Genomic DNA, 21,538 nt, shown 5'->3' on the forward strand with positions numbered 1-21,538 from the left:
GACAGCACTAAACCTATGATCTTATCACCCTGCGTTTATTACCAAGCCGAAATGGGATATAAATAATCTCCCTCACCACTTAGGATCCTTATTTACTGATCTTTCAACGCCATGTCACAGTCTGACATTTCATCCAGCTCCATTTGTTGAAACTGACAGTGAGATGCAGCTCAGAGACTCACATTCACAACATCCACACAGAATACACACTTCAGCGAGCTAAGCAACATATGGTGCAGTTATACAGTCAATGTAGTTAAGTACAATACTATGAGAGGGATGGTATAGGCACATTTTACTTGTCCTTCTTTCACTGGATTCTTTCACTTGAAATCAGTATTTTCACAAACACAATGGATCGATGTCTCTGTGACATGGCGGTGAACCCCCCCGAAGAAGGATCCCCTGACTCTGCACTTCTCTCGGGTGCTCCGGAGCATTTAGTGTAGCACTCTCTCACCAGCTCATTTCCAGACGCAGCAGGCAACCGCAGTGAAAAAAAAGGTTCCACCAAACTTCCTGTACGCTACCTGCTCGGCACCAACCGGAGGACACACAAAGGGCTGCATTGACCCGGTGATCGTAGAGGAGCCGGGGAACTGATGGAGGACAAACTCTGAGATAAGCGGAGGGTGTAGGAATCAGGGCAGAAACGTGTCGTGTCCTGCATGTGCAAACAGGGAGGCAACTGTTAGCTGACATGTTCAAGACGTTAGGGTTGTGTTTGCAGCTTGTTCCACTGCCCTCAAGTGTCCAAAATAGATTAATTAAATCAGTTAAGGCAACTTTGCATAACAGATTGTAATATTTAGTATTTTTACATTATGGCGTTGCCACTTTCCAGGGATCTATATACTTCTGGTGATTTGTAGGAATATAACCTTTTTTTCTAAACTGTTCTTGCTGATAAAATTATCAAAAACTAAATTTCCGGCAGTATAGATTAGAGCATAAGGTGAATCATCTCCATTTAATTATAAAATATTGTGTGGAAGAACCCGCTGCAGATATTTTAACACCTCATCGCGTCTTTCTTGTGTCCTTGTGTCAATTGGTAATTTTTACAGCCCCCTACGGTAAATTTGTTTTCAGACTGGTTCCGCCGTAAAACACACAATAAAGTCACATAGTAAAGTATGAGACAGACTATAAAAACAATAAACACATTACCTGAAAGTACAATGACACAACAAACAATCTGCCGTGTCACACAGTCCGATCGTAAACACCATCAGCTGATGAGACCTGACGAGAAGTCGCTGCCGTGACCGTGTCCAATAAACATTTCTCATCAGTGCGAAATGCCAAGTTCCTCTAGAGGACGTCAAACTCACACACGAGGGACGGACACAGTAACAACAACACCGGTGCAGTGAAGTATAAACACAACACAATGACCTGCAGTAAACACAACTTGATAGTGTTGTGTAATATGGCTACGTCAGGGAGTGCTGGTCATTCGATACTCTGTTGTTCTTGCACTTCATTTTAATATAAGGTCGTCCTATTACACGTCCTATCGGCTGTTTTATTCCAATTGAAATGAGAAGTTATCAGGCTCATTCGCCCCAAAGCCAGTAAAACACATATTTATGTTTTAAATACTAAATATCTGATATATTTGACATAATTTACCAAAGGAATTTGAGAAAATAGCTGCTTGTGGAACAGTTTCAGATGAAGGAGATGTTATAAGACAGTTTTCAGTAAGTTGAAGCAGAGGAGAGAGACAGAGGAGTTGCGTTATTGTCTGAGATTCTGAGGTAGACAGAGATTGCCGGGTTGGACGTGGCAGCTCACAGAGAACATCTGTGTGATTGATCTGATGCACACGCACACAAAGTGTTCGGCAGGTGCAGCACGTGACGAGCAAACAAGCGACTTCAAATAAAGCAAAGTGTGGCCACAGCGTTTGTGTCAACGATCTGACAGAGACTGGAGCTAAGATCTGGGCCTGTCTTTTATTATAGCAGATGAGCGGATGATGATGATGATGATGATGGATAAGTGTGCTGGTAAAATTGGCAGAAAAAAGGATGCCCGCAGCAAGACAGACACACATGAGCTGTTCTCAGGCATCAACTCTGTAAAATGTCTGGGAAATGGTGTCTTCAGGAGATTGCCTTGCAGCTCTGAAGAGCGCAGCAGGAGATTGTCCGATTAAGACACACACACAGGGAGGACATGATGTTTAAATTCTGCAGCGTGTGTTTTCCTTACAGCACATCGACAGCTGTGTCTGCCCTTATCGTGACAAGCTCTCAAATCCGGACATTTTCCTGTCGTATTCTCACACGGGCTCACTCAGTTTACTTAGAGGCTGGCAGGAAAAGTCCAGATCAACTCGATCGACTCGAACAATTGCATTTTCACACACAGCCCCTTCTGGAAAATTCAGAAAAATGTCTGGACTTCAATGCAGTGTTGCAAAGCAGCCACACCCACACGTGAATGACAGAAATGCAGTTCAGAAAAGAGAAGGAGAAGCAGCAGGAGAACACGAGGGAGAAGGCAGAAAAAGCAGAATCCTAACAGCTTTTTTACTTTCCCGCTTTGCACACAATAGTGCAGTTGTGAGGCATTGTGTGTTTTTTTTTCCTGAAGATTTAGTGTGTGTGTCTATATGTGTGAGTGTGTGTGTCGTTGCATTGAAATTGATCTTCTGAGTTTATATTTTAAGCTCCCACGCCACACTCCGCCATTTGCGACTTCAGAGGGTTGTCTCTTTGTTGACATCAAAAGATGTTCCGTGTCCTTTGTAATACAGATAATTATCCCCATCAGTCTGAGCTTTGATGTTTACGTAGCTGAATTACGGCGGGCACATGTGCGTGCGTGCGTGTGTGTGCACGAGGAGTGTGTGTACAGTATTTGTTCCATTGTGTGAGTGTGTATGTGCAAGCATCATACCAGGTATTTGTCTCTTGAAATATAGATGTCTATAAACAGCTCACTGGAATCATTGAAGGATGAAACTGTGACTTTTATAGAAGCTATTAATAGTTATTGAGTTTTAAGCATCATATTTTTCGTCTGTACACATTAGCCTTTGTTGGGTAAAGTTATTTTTCGTGTCATATCATTAATCTCGTAGGATTTGTTCTCCTCTGTCTCATTTATCTGTCAAATCTATTTGTGACAAATTCTGCACATTACAACTGTGATGGTTGCAATTATATATCCTGCTGAACAAATGATGAGTTTGTTTGAGTTCAGTCCATTTGTCTTTATCTCCACTATGAAGCTGATGGTGGTGCACTGACTTAAATCCAAGTAAATTAAGACCTGAGAGCACATTTGCATACAATAAGGATTATGACAGATTGAAATCTCAGCCAAGGTGTAAAGTTTTACAGTTAAATTTGTCGTGGTTAATCTAATACTATTACTTTTTGCATTCACTCAGGTATGACGGACTTTAGGGCTTCATTGAAGAAAAGCCAAATTCAGAGATTTTGAAAATAGTGTTGTTATATTAAGAAAACTATGTAGTTTATGAAAAATAGACAAAATTGAAAAAATACATATTATGCGAATAAGTAAAAACTGTTTTTTGGGGGAAATTACAGCAATGACAAACCTGACTCCCCAGACTTCTCATTGTTTCTTGACAAACTAAAAAACCCTTTTGAATATCAATATAACCACCAATAGGCAACTTCCTCAAACTCCGGCGTGGTTCTCTCTTGGGAATAGACTCTGTTTCGTGTATAATCTTTTCAAAGTCCTGGTACTTATGATAATGTGGTGCCGATGTGCCAAAATATTTCTTATTCACGAACCCTTTATTCCAAACTAACAAGATTCTCCACATTCCTCAATTTAACAGGCTGATTCTCTTGTATTTCTCCTCGAAAATGACACGTAGCCTAAAATTATGACTTAATTCTTGTAATATTATGACCATATTTTCGAAAACTCATATACTCTGCCCTACTTACGCACAGAGAAAGTAAACTGTCCCATTCCCTTTAATCCCAAATTAATATTTAGAGGACTATGTGTGTGAGATGTGTTTTATTTCTGGAAACTGCACTGAATGAGTCTAAAAGTCTTTGTGTGCGTTGTGTTTTCCCTTTTCCACTCAGGTAGACACTCATGGGAAGCCTGGGGGTCTGGGCGGTAGCTGTGGCCGCTCTGCTGGGAACATCAGGGTGCTGGCTGGCTGAAGGGCACAAGGGCAGCAGACGAGACGCAGTGGATAGAGCCACTATGTCACGCATCTTCTCCACCACCTCCCAGGAACCACACTCCATGGTATGTACACCATACAACCTCTCTCTCTCTCGCTCGCTCTCTTTCTCTGTCTCTCTCACTCACACATACACACTGCTCCCCACTGAGGTCACCACCTTCACCCTCTATCAAGCAAGTGAAAAATTGATGGTAATACACATCAATCATATCAAACATAGATCAAACCGGAGTAACACAGAAAAATGCAGCAGGCAAAAGCAAACTCTGTTTAGTTTGTGTTCTATGGGACAGCAAAGTCTTATCTGGATGTTTCCTGTGACAATGAAGCAGTCAGCCTCTGCATTTCATCCATTGATAGGCTCATTTTGAAGAGTTTATCATTTCAATACCACGAAGAACTGATAAACACTCGTGGGATCATTCTAAAGAAAAAATCACTTTGAGTCGACACGGAATAAACATTTTCTTTTTCCCCATATCACTCTTTTCTTCAAATCACGTCATATTATGAACAGCTGAACTGAAATTGACAGCACCCGTTTGTCAGTACAGATAAAATGATTGATGACAAATTTAGGCTGAAAGCCAACAGTAACATCTATTTAGAGTTTAAAAATTGTGTTTATTGAGTCGATGTCAGCAAATCCTGCATTGACATCTTTGCCAACTTTTAGACAAGTTCTGACTTGATATGGAGTTCATGTACATTTTCAATTCAGGAACTAATTTGAATTATTCCAAACCCCATGAGGGCACAAATATGTTTCTCAGGAAGATGTCAGCAAATCAGCAAGTCACTTTCTAAAATATATAATTCCTGACTTTCCCAGTTACTGGTGTTGGCTCCATGGAACCCAACATTGGCCATCCTGTATAACCTGGATGATTAATCTACTCATCAACTGGTTAAGTTAACCCTGAGGTTTTCTATCCGGCTTCACATGGAGGAGAAGGAGTTATTAATAAAAGCCTGATAATCAGAAGCATGAATAAATCACTGTGGTATGATAAGAACAGCTGATGTGTGCTGGTCAATTCTGTTACACCAAATATATACTGTTCGTAAACACAGGCATTTAATTATGTGTATTACTGAATAAGCATTGACTGAACAATGACTGGAAGCTGAAGTAATGCCACACTGTTCCTCCTGTCAAAGCAAAGAGAAGTCAATAGCAGAAGCAAATAAAACCTCTTGTTCGTGTCGGGGGTGTCTCTCTTTGCAGGGGTCTGTGGAAGCTTGTCAACAATACCAGCTTGTTGTTATGAGCCAGGCTAGATTGCTAAATAAGCTTCTTGGTCTCTGAAGCATGGTTCAGAGCAGCAGTTCTGGGAAGGCACGGTACAAGGGCCCGTTTAGAACTGACAACTGATGAATGGAAAAAAAAACATACAGTTACTAAGTATATATTATAACTCTTAAAATAACTCAAGGGAGATCATATTATCATCCCAAATAGTGTGAGATTTGAAGAGGAGAGTGACTCGTGATCATTACACTTCATGACTCGTGTGTTTGTACACCCTAAAAGTGTTTATTAGTACTGTCATTGTTAAAGATGCAACTGAACAAAATAGCAACTGTATTCATTAATTAATGAATTTATTAATACATTTCAGACCCAATTTTTCCAGAGTTCCGGTTTAATTGATGTTCTGTTTAGGAATAGACAAAGACTTTGTTCAAATTGGTCTTGGTGCGCTTTTGTTCATAGTTAAAACTAATAACAAAAAGGAAGTTTTGTTTTCTTTGTGTGCACCTTTTGTTTGTGTATCCATTCACAACAGTTTATAGATAATGACTTAAACACAATTGTGGGAAAGTTTCTAAATGTTCATGCCTGGTTGCACTGATCATTGTGCCACACAAGAGATTCATGGGTTACAGGGAAAACAGACGAGCCCTGAGAGCTAACTCGTCCTTGCCAGCGAGGAAGAGCCCTTTAACAAATGTTGTCAGCATAACAGCAACACAAAGCTCCAACAGATCGTCATACCCGCAGACACACACATACCACACAGCCCCGCGGTCGTCCTAATTCTTTGTTAAATGAAGCATGTACACCCGCTGGTCTGTTCTAAGTCTGACTCTCTTTGGGCTTTGCCAAGTTGGCATTTGGCTGTGGTTCTGTCCCAGGAGATCAGTTAATGCAGAAAACAAATTCCCAGGCATCCCCCCTGGACCCGAATCAGAACTTTAAAAAGCTGTCGATTGTCGCCAGAATTTAAAGTTGACCCTGGGGTGAATTATGTAAATCCCTGAATTCACATGATTGCGCAGCATGCATCCTGAAAGCCTTTGGAAATGAATAAGAAGTGCCAGATGTCATTTTTTCTTCTATGACTGAAATCCCCCCAAAACAATATAAAACATGTGAACTGTTGGAGTTGGAACAGACAGAGAAAAGACAAAAAAAAGTCCAGATGAAAGCCTTTTGACTGCTCGTCGACTTCCTGGGGGCATTCCAGGATACCCTACAGAGCAGCACAGGGTTGTGCTGATGGATCCACACAGGGTTGGTGACAGCTTTGGTACAAATAGAAGTTTGTCTCAGTGCCGCTAGAACAAAATATCGACAGGAAACAAACTCCACAAGGCAAAGTCACACAATAAATCGATTATGGTTAAAGGGCAAGCAAATAATGGTGAATCATCCAACAGATGTGGAACTGTTGGAACTGAGAGAAATGTTAGCACCCCACCTATATAACCACAGTCCTAACTAACATTTCACTGAGAGATGGAGCCGGTGTAAACGGGTTGATGTACTTCGGTTGGTGCTGCAGCAGACCTGATCCTGGATTCTTGTCCTGACAGTACGTGTCCCAGTGTAGTGACAGGCAACACTGGTGAACACGCAGGGTTTTCATATGCTGTTTAGTGTGATTGGGTTTTGGGGAGTGGCCTCTCTGAAAAAGAAAACAAAATTTGAATGGTTAAAGGGTTTTGCAGGAACCACACAGGAAGAGGGTAATGCGCTCATTGTATAAAAGGTTTATGAATAAGAGGGTTGTGGATTGAATTAAACAGGAAAACCTGCTGTAACAATGAAAATGAAAAACATTTTCTTTCTCTCACCACTATGGCAGCTCCTTCTCTCGTGTTTTATTTCCCTAGTAGCAGGGCCACCCAAATGCATTTACATTTTGAATATGACTTGTGCCCAATAAGCTTTGCTTCTCATTACACTGCAGTCTCCAGCTCACAGCTTTTCAGGCCGTCTGTTGATAATTTGTTTTATATACTCCAAGTTTTATTTGATAAAAATAATTGTTTCCAGGTTGTGAATCAAACAGAATTCCAATGGAAAGAAACATGACAATAGAAAGAAAACATAAGCATTAAACTGCATACAGATAAAGATGAGAGACATCTAAATGGGAAAGTGAATTGAGGGGGAAAAAAGGGTGAAATTGGGCCTCGACAGTGAAGTGTGAAATAGAGGTGATATGTCAAAACCAAATCTTAGGGCGGCTTTCATTAATGAACAGAGAAGAATCGAACTGTGAGATTGCCAAAGAACTAAATCCATAATGTCTAGTAATATTCCAAGTAGACTCTTACGACTTGCTCTTAAATGAATATAGGCCTAGTTAAATTTGCCCACAGTTATATTTGCTCTATTAAAAATGGCCGTCAATGGTTTCTGTTGGTTTTTAACTAAATTGTGTTGTGGTTGCCTGGTCTCCACCCACCCTGGTGTATTAGCTAGTTCATTTACCAGCACTATATCAGGTTGGGTATAAAAATGTAAGAACTGATTGAAGCTGTTGTTTATGACTTTGCCTCGAGAAGCCAGGAACAAATTTGAATAAATAAAATGTTTAGAGGACACACTGAGCCAGTGAGTATCAGTGGAACATGAAACAACTCCAGGTAATGATGCAGGGAGAAATGCATTTGCGAGGATTTAGTTCTATTTTCGGAGTCATCAAAATTATGCCTGTGAAGATATTAACACTTGTATAGACTATTGCCAAGGTTTTTTTCCCTTTTTCTCTCTTGGCTCCTTTTCATTTATCTCATTAAGTAGCTTGTTGGTACACTGATGAATTGCAGTTGGATTAGACAGGCCCTGTCTTTCTAAGCAACAGACATCAGGTAGTAACTGTTGTGAAAGCACAGACACATATGGATCTAACTTCCTTTTCCCGATCCTCCCTCTTCGTCCTAATCAGACAGTATCTGCAAAAGGTCGAAGTATCGATATGCTCTTCGTGTCCGACTGTAACTGAGGCGGCAGCTTAGCAAACAAACAGAAGCCGCTGCACTGAGTTGGCTTAGAAGCAGCTAATTCTCGCAGAGTGCTTTGTTGTTGACTGAATCAAAAGCCAGAGAGAGAGATAATGGATACATATGGGTCCTTGAATGAAGTGCCTGCGTAGCAACACATACAAGGGAGTTGGGAAAAAGGAAAATTGACGCTGACTCGCTAAAAGACGTCAGCTCTGCTTGCAGCGATGTCAGATTCTTGTTTTGTATCAGTGTTTAGATGGAGACCTCAAAGAATCCCAGGTGCTTCTTTTCTGAGTGGAGCCACAAACTAGGGTTATCAAGCACTGCCAAGTAGGGCTGTAAGGATTCTTATGGAACAGCTTTACCATGACCCGCTGCCACCAGTTTAGTTTCCGAGATAATTTCACTGATGTAACAAAACTCACCTTTCCAACTGTGTGTGTCTTGTGATGGTTTTGGTCCAATCGTGATCAAGAGAACATGGCTATGGTAAAAGTCCGCCTAGCCTTATTGGCTCAAGAGGGTTAGTAATAATGCTGAGGGTCAAAAATCAAGCTCTAGACCAAACTGTTGCTTTGGAGAATCGTTAAACCTTTAAGCAAGGTATACCGTAACCCTAGCAACATATCATCTACTTGATTAGCCGATGTGTGGTACCCTTCAGTTAAACCTACTATACCCTGCTCCTGTGGTAGGTGACCACGGTGTGAGTGTATTAACACTTGTATTCTTGCATTGTATCCCACATGCTACATCAACTGTACAAAAGACAGCAGGTATATTTTCCCCTTGCATATGGATTTATTGCACAAGTTGAGGTAGTTAAATCTCAATCAACCCCCTGGACACAAATGTTGCCAGAATAGTTTTGTCAAAGCCCAGTTGGTGAAAGTTTGAGTAGCCTAACCTGACCTGAAAATAACAATGCCTGAGACATCCTCCATAAGTGAGAAAAAGTTGAGGAAAAACCGACTCGGGGTCTTGTTAAAACATACTGAATGTCCTGTCCCCTCCACTGAGCACATTTCTCAGCACTGTTCTCATAAACATAACACATCCTACCAATCACCATGTCTGCCTGCTGGGCAAGTGATGTATGCAGACACACACCCCTCTCATCAGCCTCTATCACAAAGAGGAGAAATGGAAGAGAAAAGCATCAGATCCGCCCTAATTGAAACCCAGTGGGTTTGCCCCATTTGCTCAAATTAATTTCCGTCTGTAGCTATTTACATTTCTCCACCCACTGGATGCGACAGAAACCACTGGAGAGGAATAAAAATCCCGCCTAATCTCATGCGTGTGATTGCTCGCATCTATCTTCTGTAGTTGCCTTCAATTATTTCCGCACTGTTATTTTATCACCGCGAATGTCCGCGAAACCCGAGTGTGCGGCATGAAGGCGAGTGACGGAACTCACTCCAGAGAGTCGTGGGGAAGGGAGGACCGTATTTTTAGGCACACAGTCTTTCTTTCACCTCTATGCTCGGTTTGGTTCTCTAATCAATTGATCAAACAGCAGCACTCGAGATGATGGAAGGCGGTGCTGATGAGTACACTCAATTTTATCCTGCCATCATAAGGAAGCACGTCTGCAATTAAGATGGACAGATGGCAGAAAGAGAGAGGGATAGAGGGAGGAAGAGAGAGAGGAGAAGGAGGCAATGACAGGAGGCTCTAAAACTGCTGCATTTCTCGCGAGGCTCCCGGTCTCCTGGGACGCTGGGACGGCCTCGCAGACACACATGTTTTATCACTGAGCCTCATTACTGGTGACATCCACACTGAGGGACAAGAATGCAAAATGTCAAAACACTTCAATTGCCGCCACATATTGGTTTCTTGTGAAGCTCAAGTGTTGTATAGGAAGACCTGCTCGTGTTCTATTTTTAAACGGCGTGTCGATCCTTTGTTTTTTTGCCTGTGCACGCACAATTCCTGGTGCTGTAACAAGCGCAAGCGATCAGCTGCTGACAGGCACACAATGCATACCAAGAGCACTACAACTTGTGAACTCACTTAAAGATGGCTGACAGAAAAAGAGCTAATGTTGAATGTCTCAGTAAGGTGTTGGGCCACCTCATCCCATTAGAACAGATTCAATAGCATTGATTTGAGGAATCGAACTGGAAGCATGAACACTATTCTACAACAGGATTGAAGAAAAGTATATAGAGACGGACAACGTGTCTCTGTGTCCTCTCACTGTCCAGAAATGAAGCTAAAGTATCCCGGCTAGAAATGTTGCCATCTTGAGTATTTTGGAGCCAGAGTCCACTCAGATGCAGCCACGGCAACAAGATCCTGCCAATACACGTGTTTGACCAAACGTGAGTCAGCTTCAGCTGTCAATCACGATGTTTCAACCTCTTTTATAGCATCAATTAACTAATGAGCTAAAGCAAAACTTGCTGAACCAACATCAGTGTGAAGAATTACCTTTAACAACAAGATATGCCTATTTGATGTTTATCTGACTATTTAGTTTGGTCCCTGCCCCATCCACTAACAAGATACAAGATACATTTTATTTATCCCACACACATGCAGAGACATGCACAGACACACTCGTGCAGTTGAGGAAATTTGTCTTCTGCTTTTAACCCACCTGGTGCAGGACACACAGAGCAGTGGGCAGCCATGTACGGTGCCCGGGGAGCAGGTGTTGGGGGAGTAAGGTGCCTTGCTCAGGGGCACTAGGCAGGGTAGGGAGAATCCTCTTGGATTTTTGGACAGATCCAGGTTCGTCTTTCGTTGTTATTACGTCCAGGTAAGTCTTTTGTTGAAACTCCATGGAGTCGAACCAGAATCGAACCAGAGACCTTTTCTGCCCATAGTCCAAGTTTCTGCCACTAGTCCACCGGAGGATGCAGGGTTTATGACCTATACAGCAGCCAGCCACCAGGTGTCGATCAAGACACTTTGGCTTCATGCGTTCCATCTGAATACAGTCTATGGTTTGTACATACACAGGTCTGCTGAATCCCTACTGAAAGTAAAAGTGAGAACAAAACAGATTTTGATGCCCAGTGAGTTGCAGTGAATTTCACTTCTTTCACAAACCCAAAACTTTCCACTCGCTTCATTATTAATTCATGTGAAGCTGTATTTGTTTCCCTCTCACCTGTTAGTTTTACACGTGGACTTTTACGCCTTCGCTCCTGTTGTTTGCCATAAGGTCTCCATCCCTTAATGATTCATTAATATAATGGGCCGGAATGTGGTTTCCCCTCCGAATTCCACAGGACTTAATGTGTAAAATGTAGCTTGACGTCATCTGTACTGTATCGCTCAATACACAACAATCCTTTTGAATGTTGATATTTAGGGTTAGAGAGACTGTTTTCCTTCCGTTTCATCTTCTAAACACTAGTTAAAAAGTCAAGTATTTGGAAAGCAGTTAATCCATGTGGTGTCGATGGTTTGTCATGCAATTATACATTCCAGTACAATGTGGTTTCACCTCCGTCTCGCAGCCTCTCGGCAAGTGTCTTTCCTATTGTGCAATTGAATTGGCTGTTGGATCCGCCTTTGTAGAAAGGTCTTCCTGTGTCTCTGCTGTCACCCACCATTCATTCTCTCTCCCTCCCTCCCTGTCTCCCCCTTCCATTCACCTTCCATCTGTTCACCTTTGATTTCCGCCGCTGTCGTCTTTCTCGGAGCGCAGGAAAGAGGAAAAGCCACACTAACGAATGGTCGGCGAAAAGCTGCAGAAAAGGCTGTTGTTGTTGTTGGGTTTTTTTTGTCTCACTCCTCCGAGCCTGTAATAACCACTTTTGTGTGTGTGCTCTGTGTTTGCAGGAGAAGGGGAAAGCAGACGGGAACATCGATCAATGTGAGTACACTTACTGAGTTCCAAACAAACAACATTTTTCAAAATATGCCATGTTGTGCTCCATGACAATTTTTATTTTCTTTCATCTGCTGTTACGGTGCCGTACACTTTGGGTTTTCTTATCGCCGGGAAAAGCTGTTGGAAAGTTATTAAAATCCTAATGTGTCCCCTCAAATTGACCACGCAGCCTGTTGTGGGGGTGACTTCTGATAATGATATTACTGTGAGAGACTGAAAAATCCTGCTGCTTCCTGAATCACATTTATTGCTTCACCGTCCTGCGACAAAGTGTTTTGAAACATTTTGCGATTTTTGATTTTGGAAGCGTTGCGTTTGTCAGTGGACACCAACAGAGGATCCAACCCTAACCCTTTCAATTGTGTAACAGGAAGCCTTTAGCCTTTCTGTTTGGTTTCTCAGAAATATTGTCATACTCGAGGGAGAAGGATCCACTGCAATCGTCCCTTAACTCACCTGGCAAAAAGTGGAGACACCTGACATCACTCATTCCGACTGACAACCTGTCCATAAGTTGAAAAATACATTTGTCCCGTGAATAATTATTCCGCTGTCAACCGTGTTCAGTCCCCTGTCACAAATGATGACACGGGTGCCTCTTCAGGATTGATGACAGCGGCCCTCAGAGAGAATGAAGTGATGTTTGTTTGGCTCGAGCTTTGTGGGCTGTTCTTTACGATGATTGCTCAGACAGCTTGTGCTTTTTATAAATAAGATCATGCGTGGTCTTGACTGTGAACCCGCAGATAATGGCGCGTCTACAAAGAAAACGTCTCATCTGCATTCTTCAGTTGTCCGTCTCATGCACGTCTAGAAGATTTGTTTCTATTCAAATCAGTCGTGCTGCCCACACAGGCCGTGCAGCCCCTTGTGTTTTACTCAAGCTATAGGCTGTGCCAATCAATGCCGCCTAGTGAATTTTAATGCCGCAAGTCTATAGCTGTGTGTGTTTTGTGTGTGTTGCTACAGTGATTGTGTGTTGGGTTATGGACATTTTCAAACTGTGAATGTCCTGCAGCAGTTAAGTTTTATTGATGTGCACAAATCATGGACGATGCTGTATATAAAGATAAACAACATGACAGCTGCCCAAAAGAGAAACCAAGGCGTCTCCGCTGCCACCTGGTGGCTGACTGCAGAATACGTCCCGAACTCTCATCCGTGCCGAGTCAAAGCAAATGTCGAGTAATTTTGTATTAAATGTCAAATCAAACATGTGTCTCAATGGGACCTTGCTAGGTCGACTCCTTCCCCCGATCGAAGCTGTGCAGACTCCAAATATACAAATGAAGGCATTTATATTTTGTCTGCTTCATTTCTGGACAATTTGAGGAAGTGGAGAAGTGTTGAGAAGGGCGGCTGTGGCTGAGGGGTAGAGTGGTCGTCCTCCAACCTGAAGGTCGGCGGTTCGATCCCCAGTCTGAACCATCTGCATGCCGAAGTGTCCTTGGGCAAGATGCTGAACCCTCAATAGCCCCCCATAGAATAACAAAGTGCTGCAAGTAGATGCACTGTATGAATGTGTGTGTGAATGGGTGAATGTGAAACTGTACTGTAAAGCGCTTTGAGTGGTCTTCATCAGACTAGAAAAGCGCTATATAAATACAAATCCATTTACCATTTACCATTGTCCATCGTTATATACAGTCTGTGGCCCGAACACATCATACCACTAATTACTCATTAATGGCTAATCTGCTCTGCCATTTTAGCAACACTACTGCCATGACCAGAATCAATCTGAAGTTTTTATACTGGTACTTGCTTAATGGCACCAGTAGTTATATCAGCTGTAGATTATATGAGTAAGCCAAGGGATGGTGAAGTAATAAGTTAGAAATAAGTATTTGAATGCTTTGGTTAATTTTATCAATCTCAGATTTTGATTTTAGACCGTATTGTTTGGCTCCTCCACCATAGATAGAGCTCTGCTTTCATTCAAGTGTCAAATGCAGGTGAGGATGAAACTGAATTTGTATTAATTTTAATCTTGGTGTGAAAAGAGTGATATAGTTCTTGTTTAATGCAGCTACCTCTTATTGTAGAGAAGTTGTTCTCCAAGTTTTGGTTCCTGGCTACCAACCACGTTTGTTTTGTCACATTTGTTTTTTGTTCACTCCTGGCTGCTTTTCCATCTCCTAACTCAATTGTTCTCTATCAGTCTGAACGGCTGAGTTGCTGCAGAAGGTGTTGTCACGTAGCTGCATATTGGCAGCACTCATGAAGTGTCTGCTTTATTTCTTACTTCGTTGTGTACAGACTAAGCTTCATGCTTTTTTTCTCGTCCTGCTGTTTTATGTGTTTTGCCGGATATGTGGTGCATGACAGTGAGACTGAGCCGTATGTGTGTAACTTACTGTCACAGCAATATTTCCAGGGCTGACTGCCTCCTATTTGACAAGTGGCTTCCTCTGTGAGCATTAGGCCTCTTATGATGTGTTGTCGTCATCTCCAGAGCACAGCGCTGCTTCTCTGTGGCTGCGTCTTTCCCACCTAAACATGACCCAGAGGATCCCTTTTCTTCATGTTTATTATTCAACATTCATGGCAGCGCATATTGTTCTTTTTTTTGCCGGGATGTTTGTTTGTTGATTTATTTTTAACACTATTACATATGTAGTTCCCTAAGTGATAATTGCTTTTCTAGCTTTGCTCACCCGCGTCGTACAGTTCTGCTACAGTAACACATCCTCCTGATTGGAAACACACTGTGAGGTGTTTCTGTCTCTTCTCACAGACGTCGATGCTGACATACATGCATGAACCAAAAAAAGAACATCAGTATCGATGGGGTTAGTGAAAACCAACAGAAAGGTAGATCTACAGGATGAGCAAAATACAATTGAATAGGTTTATTTACATGAGGATGTAAGTCCAGTGAATAATGTAAGATGATGCAAAGGTAAGTGGTACACGCCCAATGGTCAAGAAAAAATATATTTTTGTGCGTCTGTGATTTTCAATTCAATAGTTAAATATTGCTTACACAAAAGGGAAATAAATATTGTAGTAGAAGTAGTATTAATTCTGTATTTTCACTGTTTTAATACTCTTATAACTCGCATTAGATGCCTCCACTTGCTCCAGACCAGCAGCCTCATTCTTCAGTCTTTACAATGTTGTATATATTGTAAAATAAGAAAGCACGGGAGATACAAATTAACCTTTATTTATAGATTACAAAAGACATGCAAGGAGTTTCTCGCAAAGGTCAATGTATTTGTTACTTCCCATTAAAACTCAAGGCCCACACACATACACACAGACACACACGCACACCAGGGTTTCCCCCAGTGCTGTATAGGCCTGGCGGGCCGCCAGGCTTTACTCCCCCCCCCGCCAGGCTAAGCGTCGCATGTTTTTTTTATTTAAAAAAAAAAAAAAAATCCGTCACTCGCGCACATCAACAACACTTCACTTCCTCATTGAGCCCCGATCCCCAAGCAACCATCCTATTGGTCCAAACAGTCACATGTCCCACCCAGACGCCTTCACTGACCCTCGGACATCAGAACGCTCCTTCAACACAGTGTTTTACTGAACATACGTCGCCTTCACTGACCCTCAGACATCAGAACGCTCCTTCAACACAGTGTTTTACTGAACATAAGTCAAAACCGAACATAAACAAAAACCTAGTCCGTTACACGATTAGGCTGCAGCTATTTGGTTTTATTTATTTAAAAATAGGGTACTTCTTATTTCATACATTTTCCACAAATATGGGGAGGACTCAAATAGCCCTACAAAGTTCTGTGTTTAATTTATTTCAAAGTAGGCCGACACTTGCCTGTGTATTTTGTTTGTTTGTTATTTTGTTGCTTGTCTGTTTGAGTAGCTGGCTGAAAGCAAAGAAGTAGTACGCTTATCTTTTATTGGTAACCAAACTGTTACGGTTCATTGTTTCTGAAATAAGAGGCCTGACTGCTATGTTCACAGCAAACTTGAATTTTTTTTAATATTAAGTAGGGCTGCCACTAACAACTATTTTTCTATCGATTAATCTGACGACTATTTTATCGATTAGTCGATTAATCTAAACGATTTATTTTCCTCCAAAAAAATCAAATTGACCATTTCAATTCAGTTAATTTTATTTTGATAACAACAAACTTTATGTCACCATATAATGCAGCACAAAACAAAATGTAAACAAAGGCTCAAATATTAAAGTGCAAAACTGTAGGTTTAAACTAGCAACTCCAACGTGATAAAAATAAATAAAAAAGAGGGCTTATAAGTTAAGTCAGCAGTGCAACTCAAAAAGATATCAAAGTATCTTTTTAACCCCCCGCGGGTGCCTTCTAGCAGCCCTACCACCAGGCTTAGCAAGTGTTTGTGCTGAGCGCAAGTATAGCTAGATTCTTTATTGTCAAGCAACTTCACTGCCATACATATCCAAAAATTAAGTTGCCGTGGTAATCGACATCTAAATCAGTATTAAAGCCTATATATTGCTACAAAATCCCAAAGCCTGTAAAATAAGAAGTAGTAGTAAACTAATATTCATTAAAGGTCAACTGTCGTTCTCAGTCAAGGAAATGTTTTATCTCAGGGATTATTTTGTTTTTCACTTATTGTAACCAGCACTGACAAGTTACAACTACAATGGTAAGATGTTCAAAAAGTCAAGGTCTGGAATAACTTTCAAATTTGTGAAGCTGATCCCCAAAAAGTTGACAATTTTTTAAATATACAATACATGGCAGGTGGCACGTACAGTCACGACTGCAAAAGTTCAAAGCAAGAGGATGATGTGAGCTTCTTAAAAGCTTCAGTAATTGATTTTCCATGAATACACATATATAGCCACATATATACCAGAGATAAAAGTGATGCAGTGATAATGTGGGAGGGGTGAACATTTCCTTTAGCCGACGGGCCTGTGATGCGTCTGCCCTGTCATTTGGGGACAGCTGCTTTTAATATTGTGAGCTCTTTTTCTCACTTAGCGTTCTGATTTCCCTCTTGAGACTAATTATCTTCTGCCTGTTTGTATGCTAAACTAGATCCACTGTCAAAATCAGGCAATTGCATTCCAATTGCTCCACTTTTCCTTTTGATGAGGATCAGAGCAGATCTATACGATTGTCTGTTTTCACTGCTATTGGCTGACTCTTTCCTTCCTCTACTTTCACTTTACCTTCTCCCCTCTCTGCAGTGTGTCCTTTGCTTTACCTCACGTCAGTGCGCTTCCTTCACGTTTTTTTTTACTCACGTTTTCACTCATCCTATCCCTCTTTGGAATACCCTTATTGTGCCGTCTACGCTTCTCACATTGAGAATATGGCATTAATCAAATCGGCCCAGTTTTACCTCTGGAACACAAATGTTACTAGTGCAGTAATATACTGCAAACATTGCATATGAAGGGTTTAAGCTACGGCTCACAACAGGAATTCTCAGTAAATTACATTTCACTGGTTGGTGATGTACAATCCATCCATGGTCCAAATGTCACACTGAGGGAAATGTGCAGCCATTTTCCCTGAGTGTTCTTGTTACAGCGCAACATTGTTATCAGTGGGATCTATATGGGAAAAATTGAATATTGGCCATTTATCTTCCCAGGGAATGGTGATTAATTTGGCCATGAGTGCTTAATTTATGAACCTTTGCAGGCGCCTAATCAGGGTTTGTTACCATCACAAATTAAACAATGGGAAGAGGCAAAGCAAGTTAAGCAGTCCTGTGGCTCATTTAGATTGTAATTGGGTGAGAACTAGATGGGACGAGCTTGACAGAGACACTCTCTAATAAGCAGCAAATGACTTGGGAGGAAGCTGGGAGGAGAGAGAGCAGACGAGAGACGAGAGCGGAGGCAGCCTCTCGAGGCAAGGATGAAGGAGGGGGGATGGAACAGTCATGAAATACTACAGCTTGAAAGTCATGCTTAGGCTTATATATCTAATCAACATAATTAATTTTGTATTTGCTATTCTATTTAGACTTTTGTTTGTTTACCCTGTCTGCTTCATCACCATAGAAAACAACATAAGACTATTTTATGGCACAGTGATACGGAAGAAATACAAAGCAAAATTGAAGAAGTGAAAACTGAAATGCAAGGTAGGCTTTACAATACTGATGAAGAGACTGCATTTGTATATTTTGCCTAGTATCACCAATCATATAGCTTTAATTTTGGTGCACTGTCAAGTACTGCTGGGCAATTAGCTGAAAATGTATCAAAACTGACATTTATAACCTGTAACTGTCTTTATTCGGTTTATAACTTCCTCCAACGGGTGCATTCACAACCTGCTGGGTTGCCGCACATTTTGCAGCCCTAGCCAACTTTACACATTGTCAAATTGAATAATCGTTTGTGAATCATAATCGAAGTAAAAGTTTGAACTAATCATGATATTGATTTGAAGTCATATCGCCGTACGGACGAGCATCCTGCCTAGAAACTGCTGCTACCAGTACAGTCACCCTACTTTCTGAAACCCAATTTGGGAGGACGACAGAGTTCAGCGGATCATGGTACGGGTGTGGGAGACAGGATTAAAGCTTGGAGAAGGAGAAATCCCATGTGCGACACAAGGTGCCAAAAAGGCTTGAAGTTGTTTGTTGTTTTTCTTACTCCTTAAAGTTCTCCCAGCTTGTCACAGAGATGTACCTACCTGCCAAATCCCAAGCATGCGTAGAAAATGTGCTCCGACAAACTCGTGATTTTGGTGTGAAGCTGGTGTGTCAAGTAAATAATCAGGGAGGCATTAAATTGCACAGCTGGTGAAGAAGATGACTTCTCTTATGAGAGTAAAATGGCTTTTGGCTGGTTACTGATAGAATGGAACTGCTAATGTCTTAAACAGCCGTTGATGTGAATGGGATTGTGGCGTGTTCAGGATCGGAAGACGTGTGTCACAGCCGAGCAGTCACTGTAAAACAAAAGATTGAAAGCTGTTCTGTTGGCAAAGCTAGTTTATTATTTCAACTATAAGGCAATCAGCCTCTATGATGTGAATAGCATTAACCCTTTGAGATCTGCGATGGTCCTCCATTGCAAATGGTGCTTCAAATGCTTCATATCTCTTAAATCAGTATAACCTAAGCAAAGAAAATTGTAAAATATAATAAAATAATAAACTGTATAATGCCCAGGGGATGTGCTCACTTCTTACTGTGTTCAAGGTTGAATATTCCAATCATTGAGTGAGAAACAAAAGCCAATACTGAGATGTAACATATTCTATTCTCTTCATTTACACACGTTAGTCTAGCTGAGATTGATTTTTTGCGTATGCTTCTATTAAAATCGACGTGTGCACACGCAGGTTGTCTTGCTAATCGCACTTCCTGAGCTCGGAGATGGTTTCAAATCACAACTTGATCTTTCACATGTACAATGCTGTTGTGTGTGTGTGTGTTATTCTCCCAGACACATCCTGAATAATTAGAGGGTGCAAGGTTGTAAGTCACTGTCTCAGTCACATCGTACATCTCTGTGAAATGTGATTTCATTAAACTGAAGAGCAGTAAAGCTTACCAAGCGAAAAGTTCATCGAGTCATTGAGGACTTAATCAGAATAGTAAAATGAAACGGGCTTTGCTAAAATCAGAGCCGTTATAGACATAGTTACAAAATTAGAATATCTTCAGGCGAAGGGAAGATTTGCACCATAAATCTCACCAGTTTTTTACAGTGTCAAGAGCCTAAATTTGATTAGGCTGGGCGTCCTGGCTCATTTCCTCTCTGATCTCATTCCCATGCTGCCAAAGTTTCATGGTGTGATCTTTTTACCCTTTTTTTTTGGCCAAAAAGTCTGAAAGTCAAAGACAAAAAGGGATTGTGGCGGCAGTGTAAGCTCCATGTTGAGCAAGCCTGGAGACACCACTGAAGGGCTTAAGGAGGGCACACACTCTCTCCAGGGACTTGAGGGGACTGACAGTGGCACTCGGAATAACACTTTTGTGTGCCGTGGCCAAGCTGCACCAGTGGGCCTGCTTGGACACAAACACACACACACACACACACACACACACACAAGCTGAAATGCAATTAAAGTTACAGAGCAAACAGACCGAGCTAGGTGAAGAAATGCATATTAAGAATCAGCAGACAAAGGTAGACGTTTATTCAGAGAATGAGAGCATCCTTCCTTTCTTTCCTTCTTTTTATATCTTATGAAATGGAGAGGCAAATTATCATAACATTATTGTTTTCACCAAATATTCAAACCTTCTTTTTAATTTCACCCTCTTCAATCCTAACACATATATATTCTCAGCCTTTCAAACCCAAGTAGGTGCAGAATTTGCTCATTGTCGGACAAATAAAAAAGATTACGTTGTCGCCCCACAGCAATAAGGTTCAAATCCCTGTTTGGCTGAGGCCTTTCTGTGTGGAGTTTTCATGTTTCCTTGTGTCTGTGAGGATTTTCTCAGGGTACTCTGGGCAGATTGACCTTCTCTCTCATTGTTCATGCCAACCTTATCCTCATCCTGGGGTCCCTAGCATTTGCCTTTACTCTCTATGCCAACTCCCGACAGCTGCAGTCTTTGCGTCATGTTAATGTTAATTTGTCCTTTACCTTCTTAAATGTCAGCAAACTTGATAAATTACATTTGTGCCTTTTGCAGCTCCTGAAGTGACATCTTCCTCTGTGTTTTGTTCCACTGATTAAGTATCTGTCTTTCAATTATTGACTGACAACAACAGATGGCATGCATGTCTAAAATCGAAAAGAATTAGTTGTATGATTAATCCAAAGTCCCTGTTTCCCATAAATACTTAGACTTCTGACGCAAGGTTTCAAACTTTTCTTTATTGTAAAACTATGTGCAGTGCTCTCTGCCTCACTCTCTTTTTATATCTCCTTCTCTCCCTCTTTTCCTCTGCAAAGAAATCCCACTGTCTCTGAGGGCTGTCAAAACATCCATAAAGTTTTTACGATCCTCGCAGGAAGGAAGTCACAGTTTCAGCTGTGGCTGTGTGGGATCTTTTGAGGGGCGTGCAGTTCTTAGTTAGCGGGCAGACCCCGTCATCAAATAAACATCATACGATTATATGTGAAAAAGGTCAAAGATCAACTTTACTGCAGCGTCAATGTTCTAGAAGAACACTTATCTGGCCATTATTTGAAGCCATAACTCAGGAACAGAAGGGAAGATTGTGACCTTATCTCCTGCAACTTGACTGGTGAGGGGAGGCACAGTCCCGCAAGCTGGTGATTTTAGTGGCTTTATGTAATGCTGCAATTACCTGTCATTCTCCTGACTCTTTACGTATCACTCACTGGAGG

General features: G+C 41.4%; 1 protein-coding gene across 1 annotated transcript in view; it reads left to right on the forward strand.

The window, feature by feature from the left end:
- Positions 1-4,098: 4,098 nt before the first annotated feature.
- The window catches only part of fstl4 (follistatin-like 4), a 169,398-nt gene continuing 151,958 nt past the window's right edge, over positions 4,099-21,538 (forward strand). Inside the window, exons 1-2 of the mRNA XM_061086451.1 lie at positions 4,099-4,257; positions 12,236-12,269. Coding sequence (XP_060942434.1) covers positions 4,099-4,257; positions 12,236-12,269 — 193 coding nt within the window. The remainder of the gene's footprint in view (positions 4,258-12,235; positions 12,270-21,538) is intronic.

This window comes from Limanda limanda, chromosome 14 (assembly GCF_963576545.1).
Source record: "Limanda limanda chromosome 14, fLimLim1.1, whole genome shotgun sequence".
NCBI lineage: Eukaryota > Metazoa > Chordata > Actinopteri > Pleuronectiformes > Pleuronectidae > Limanda > Limanda limanda.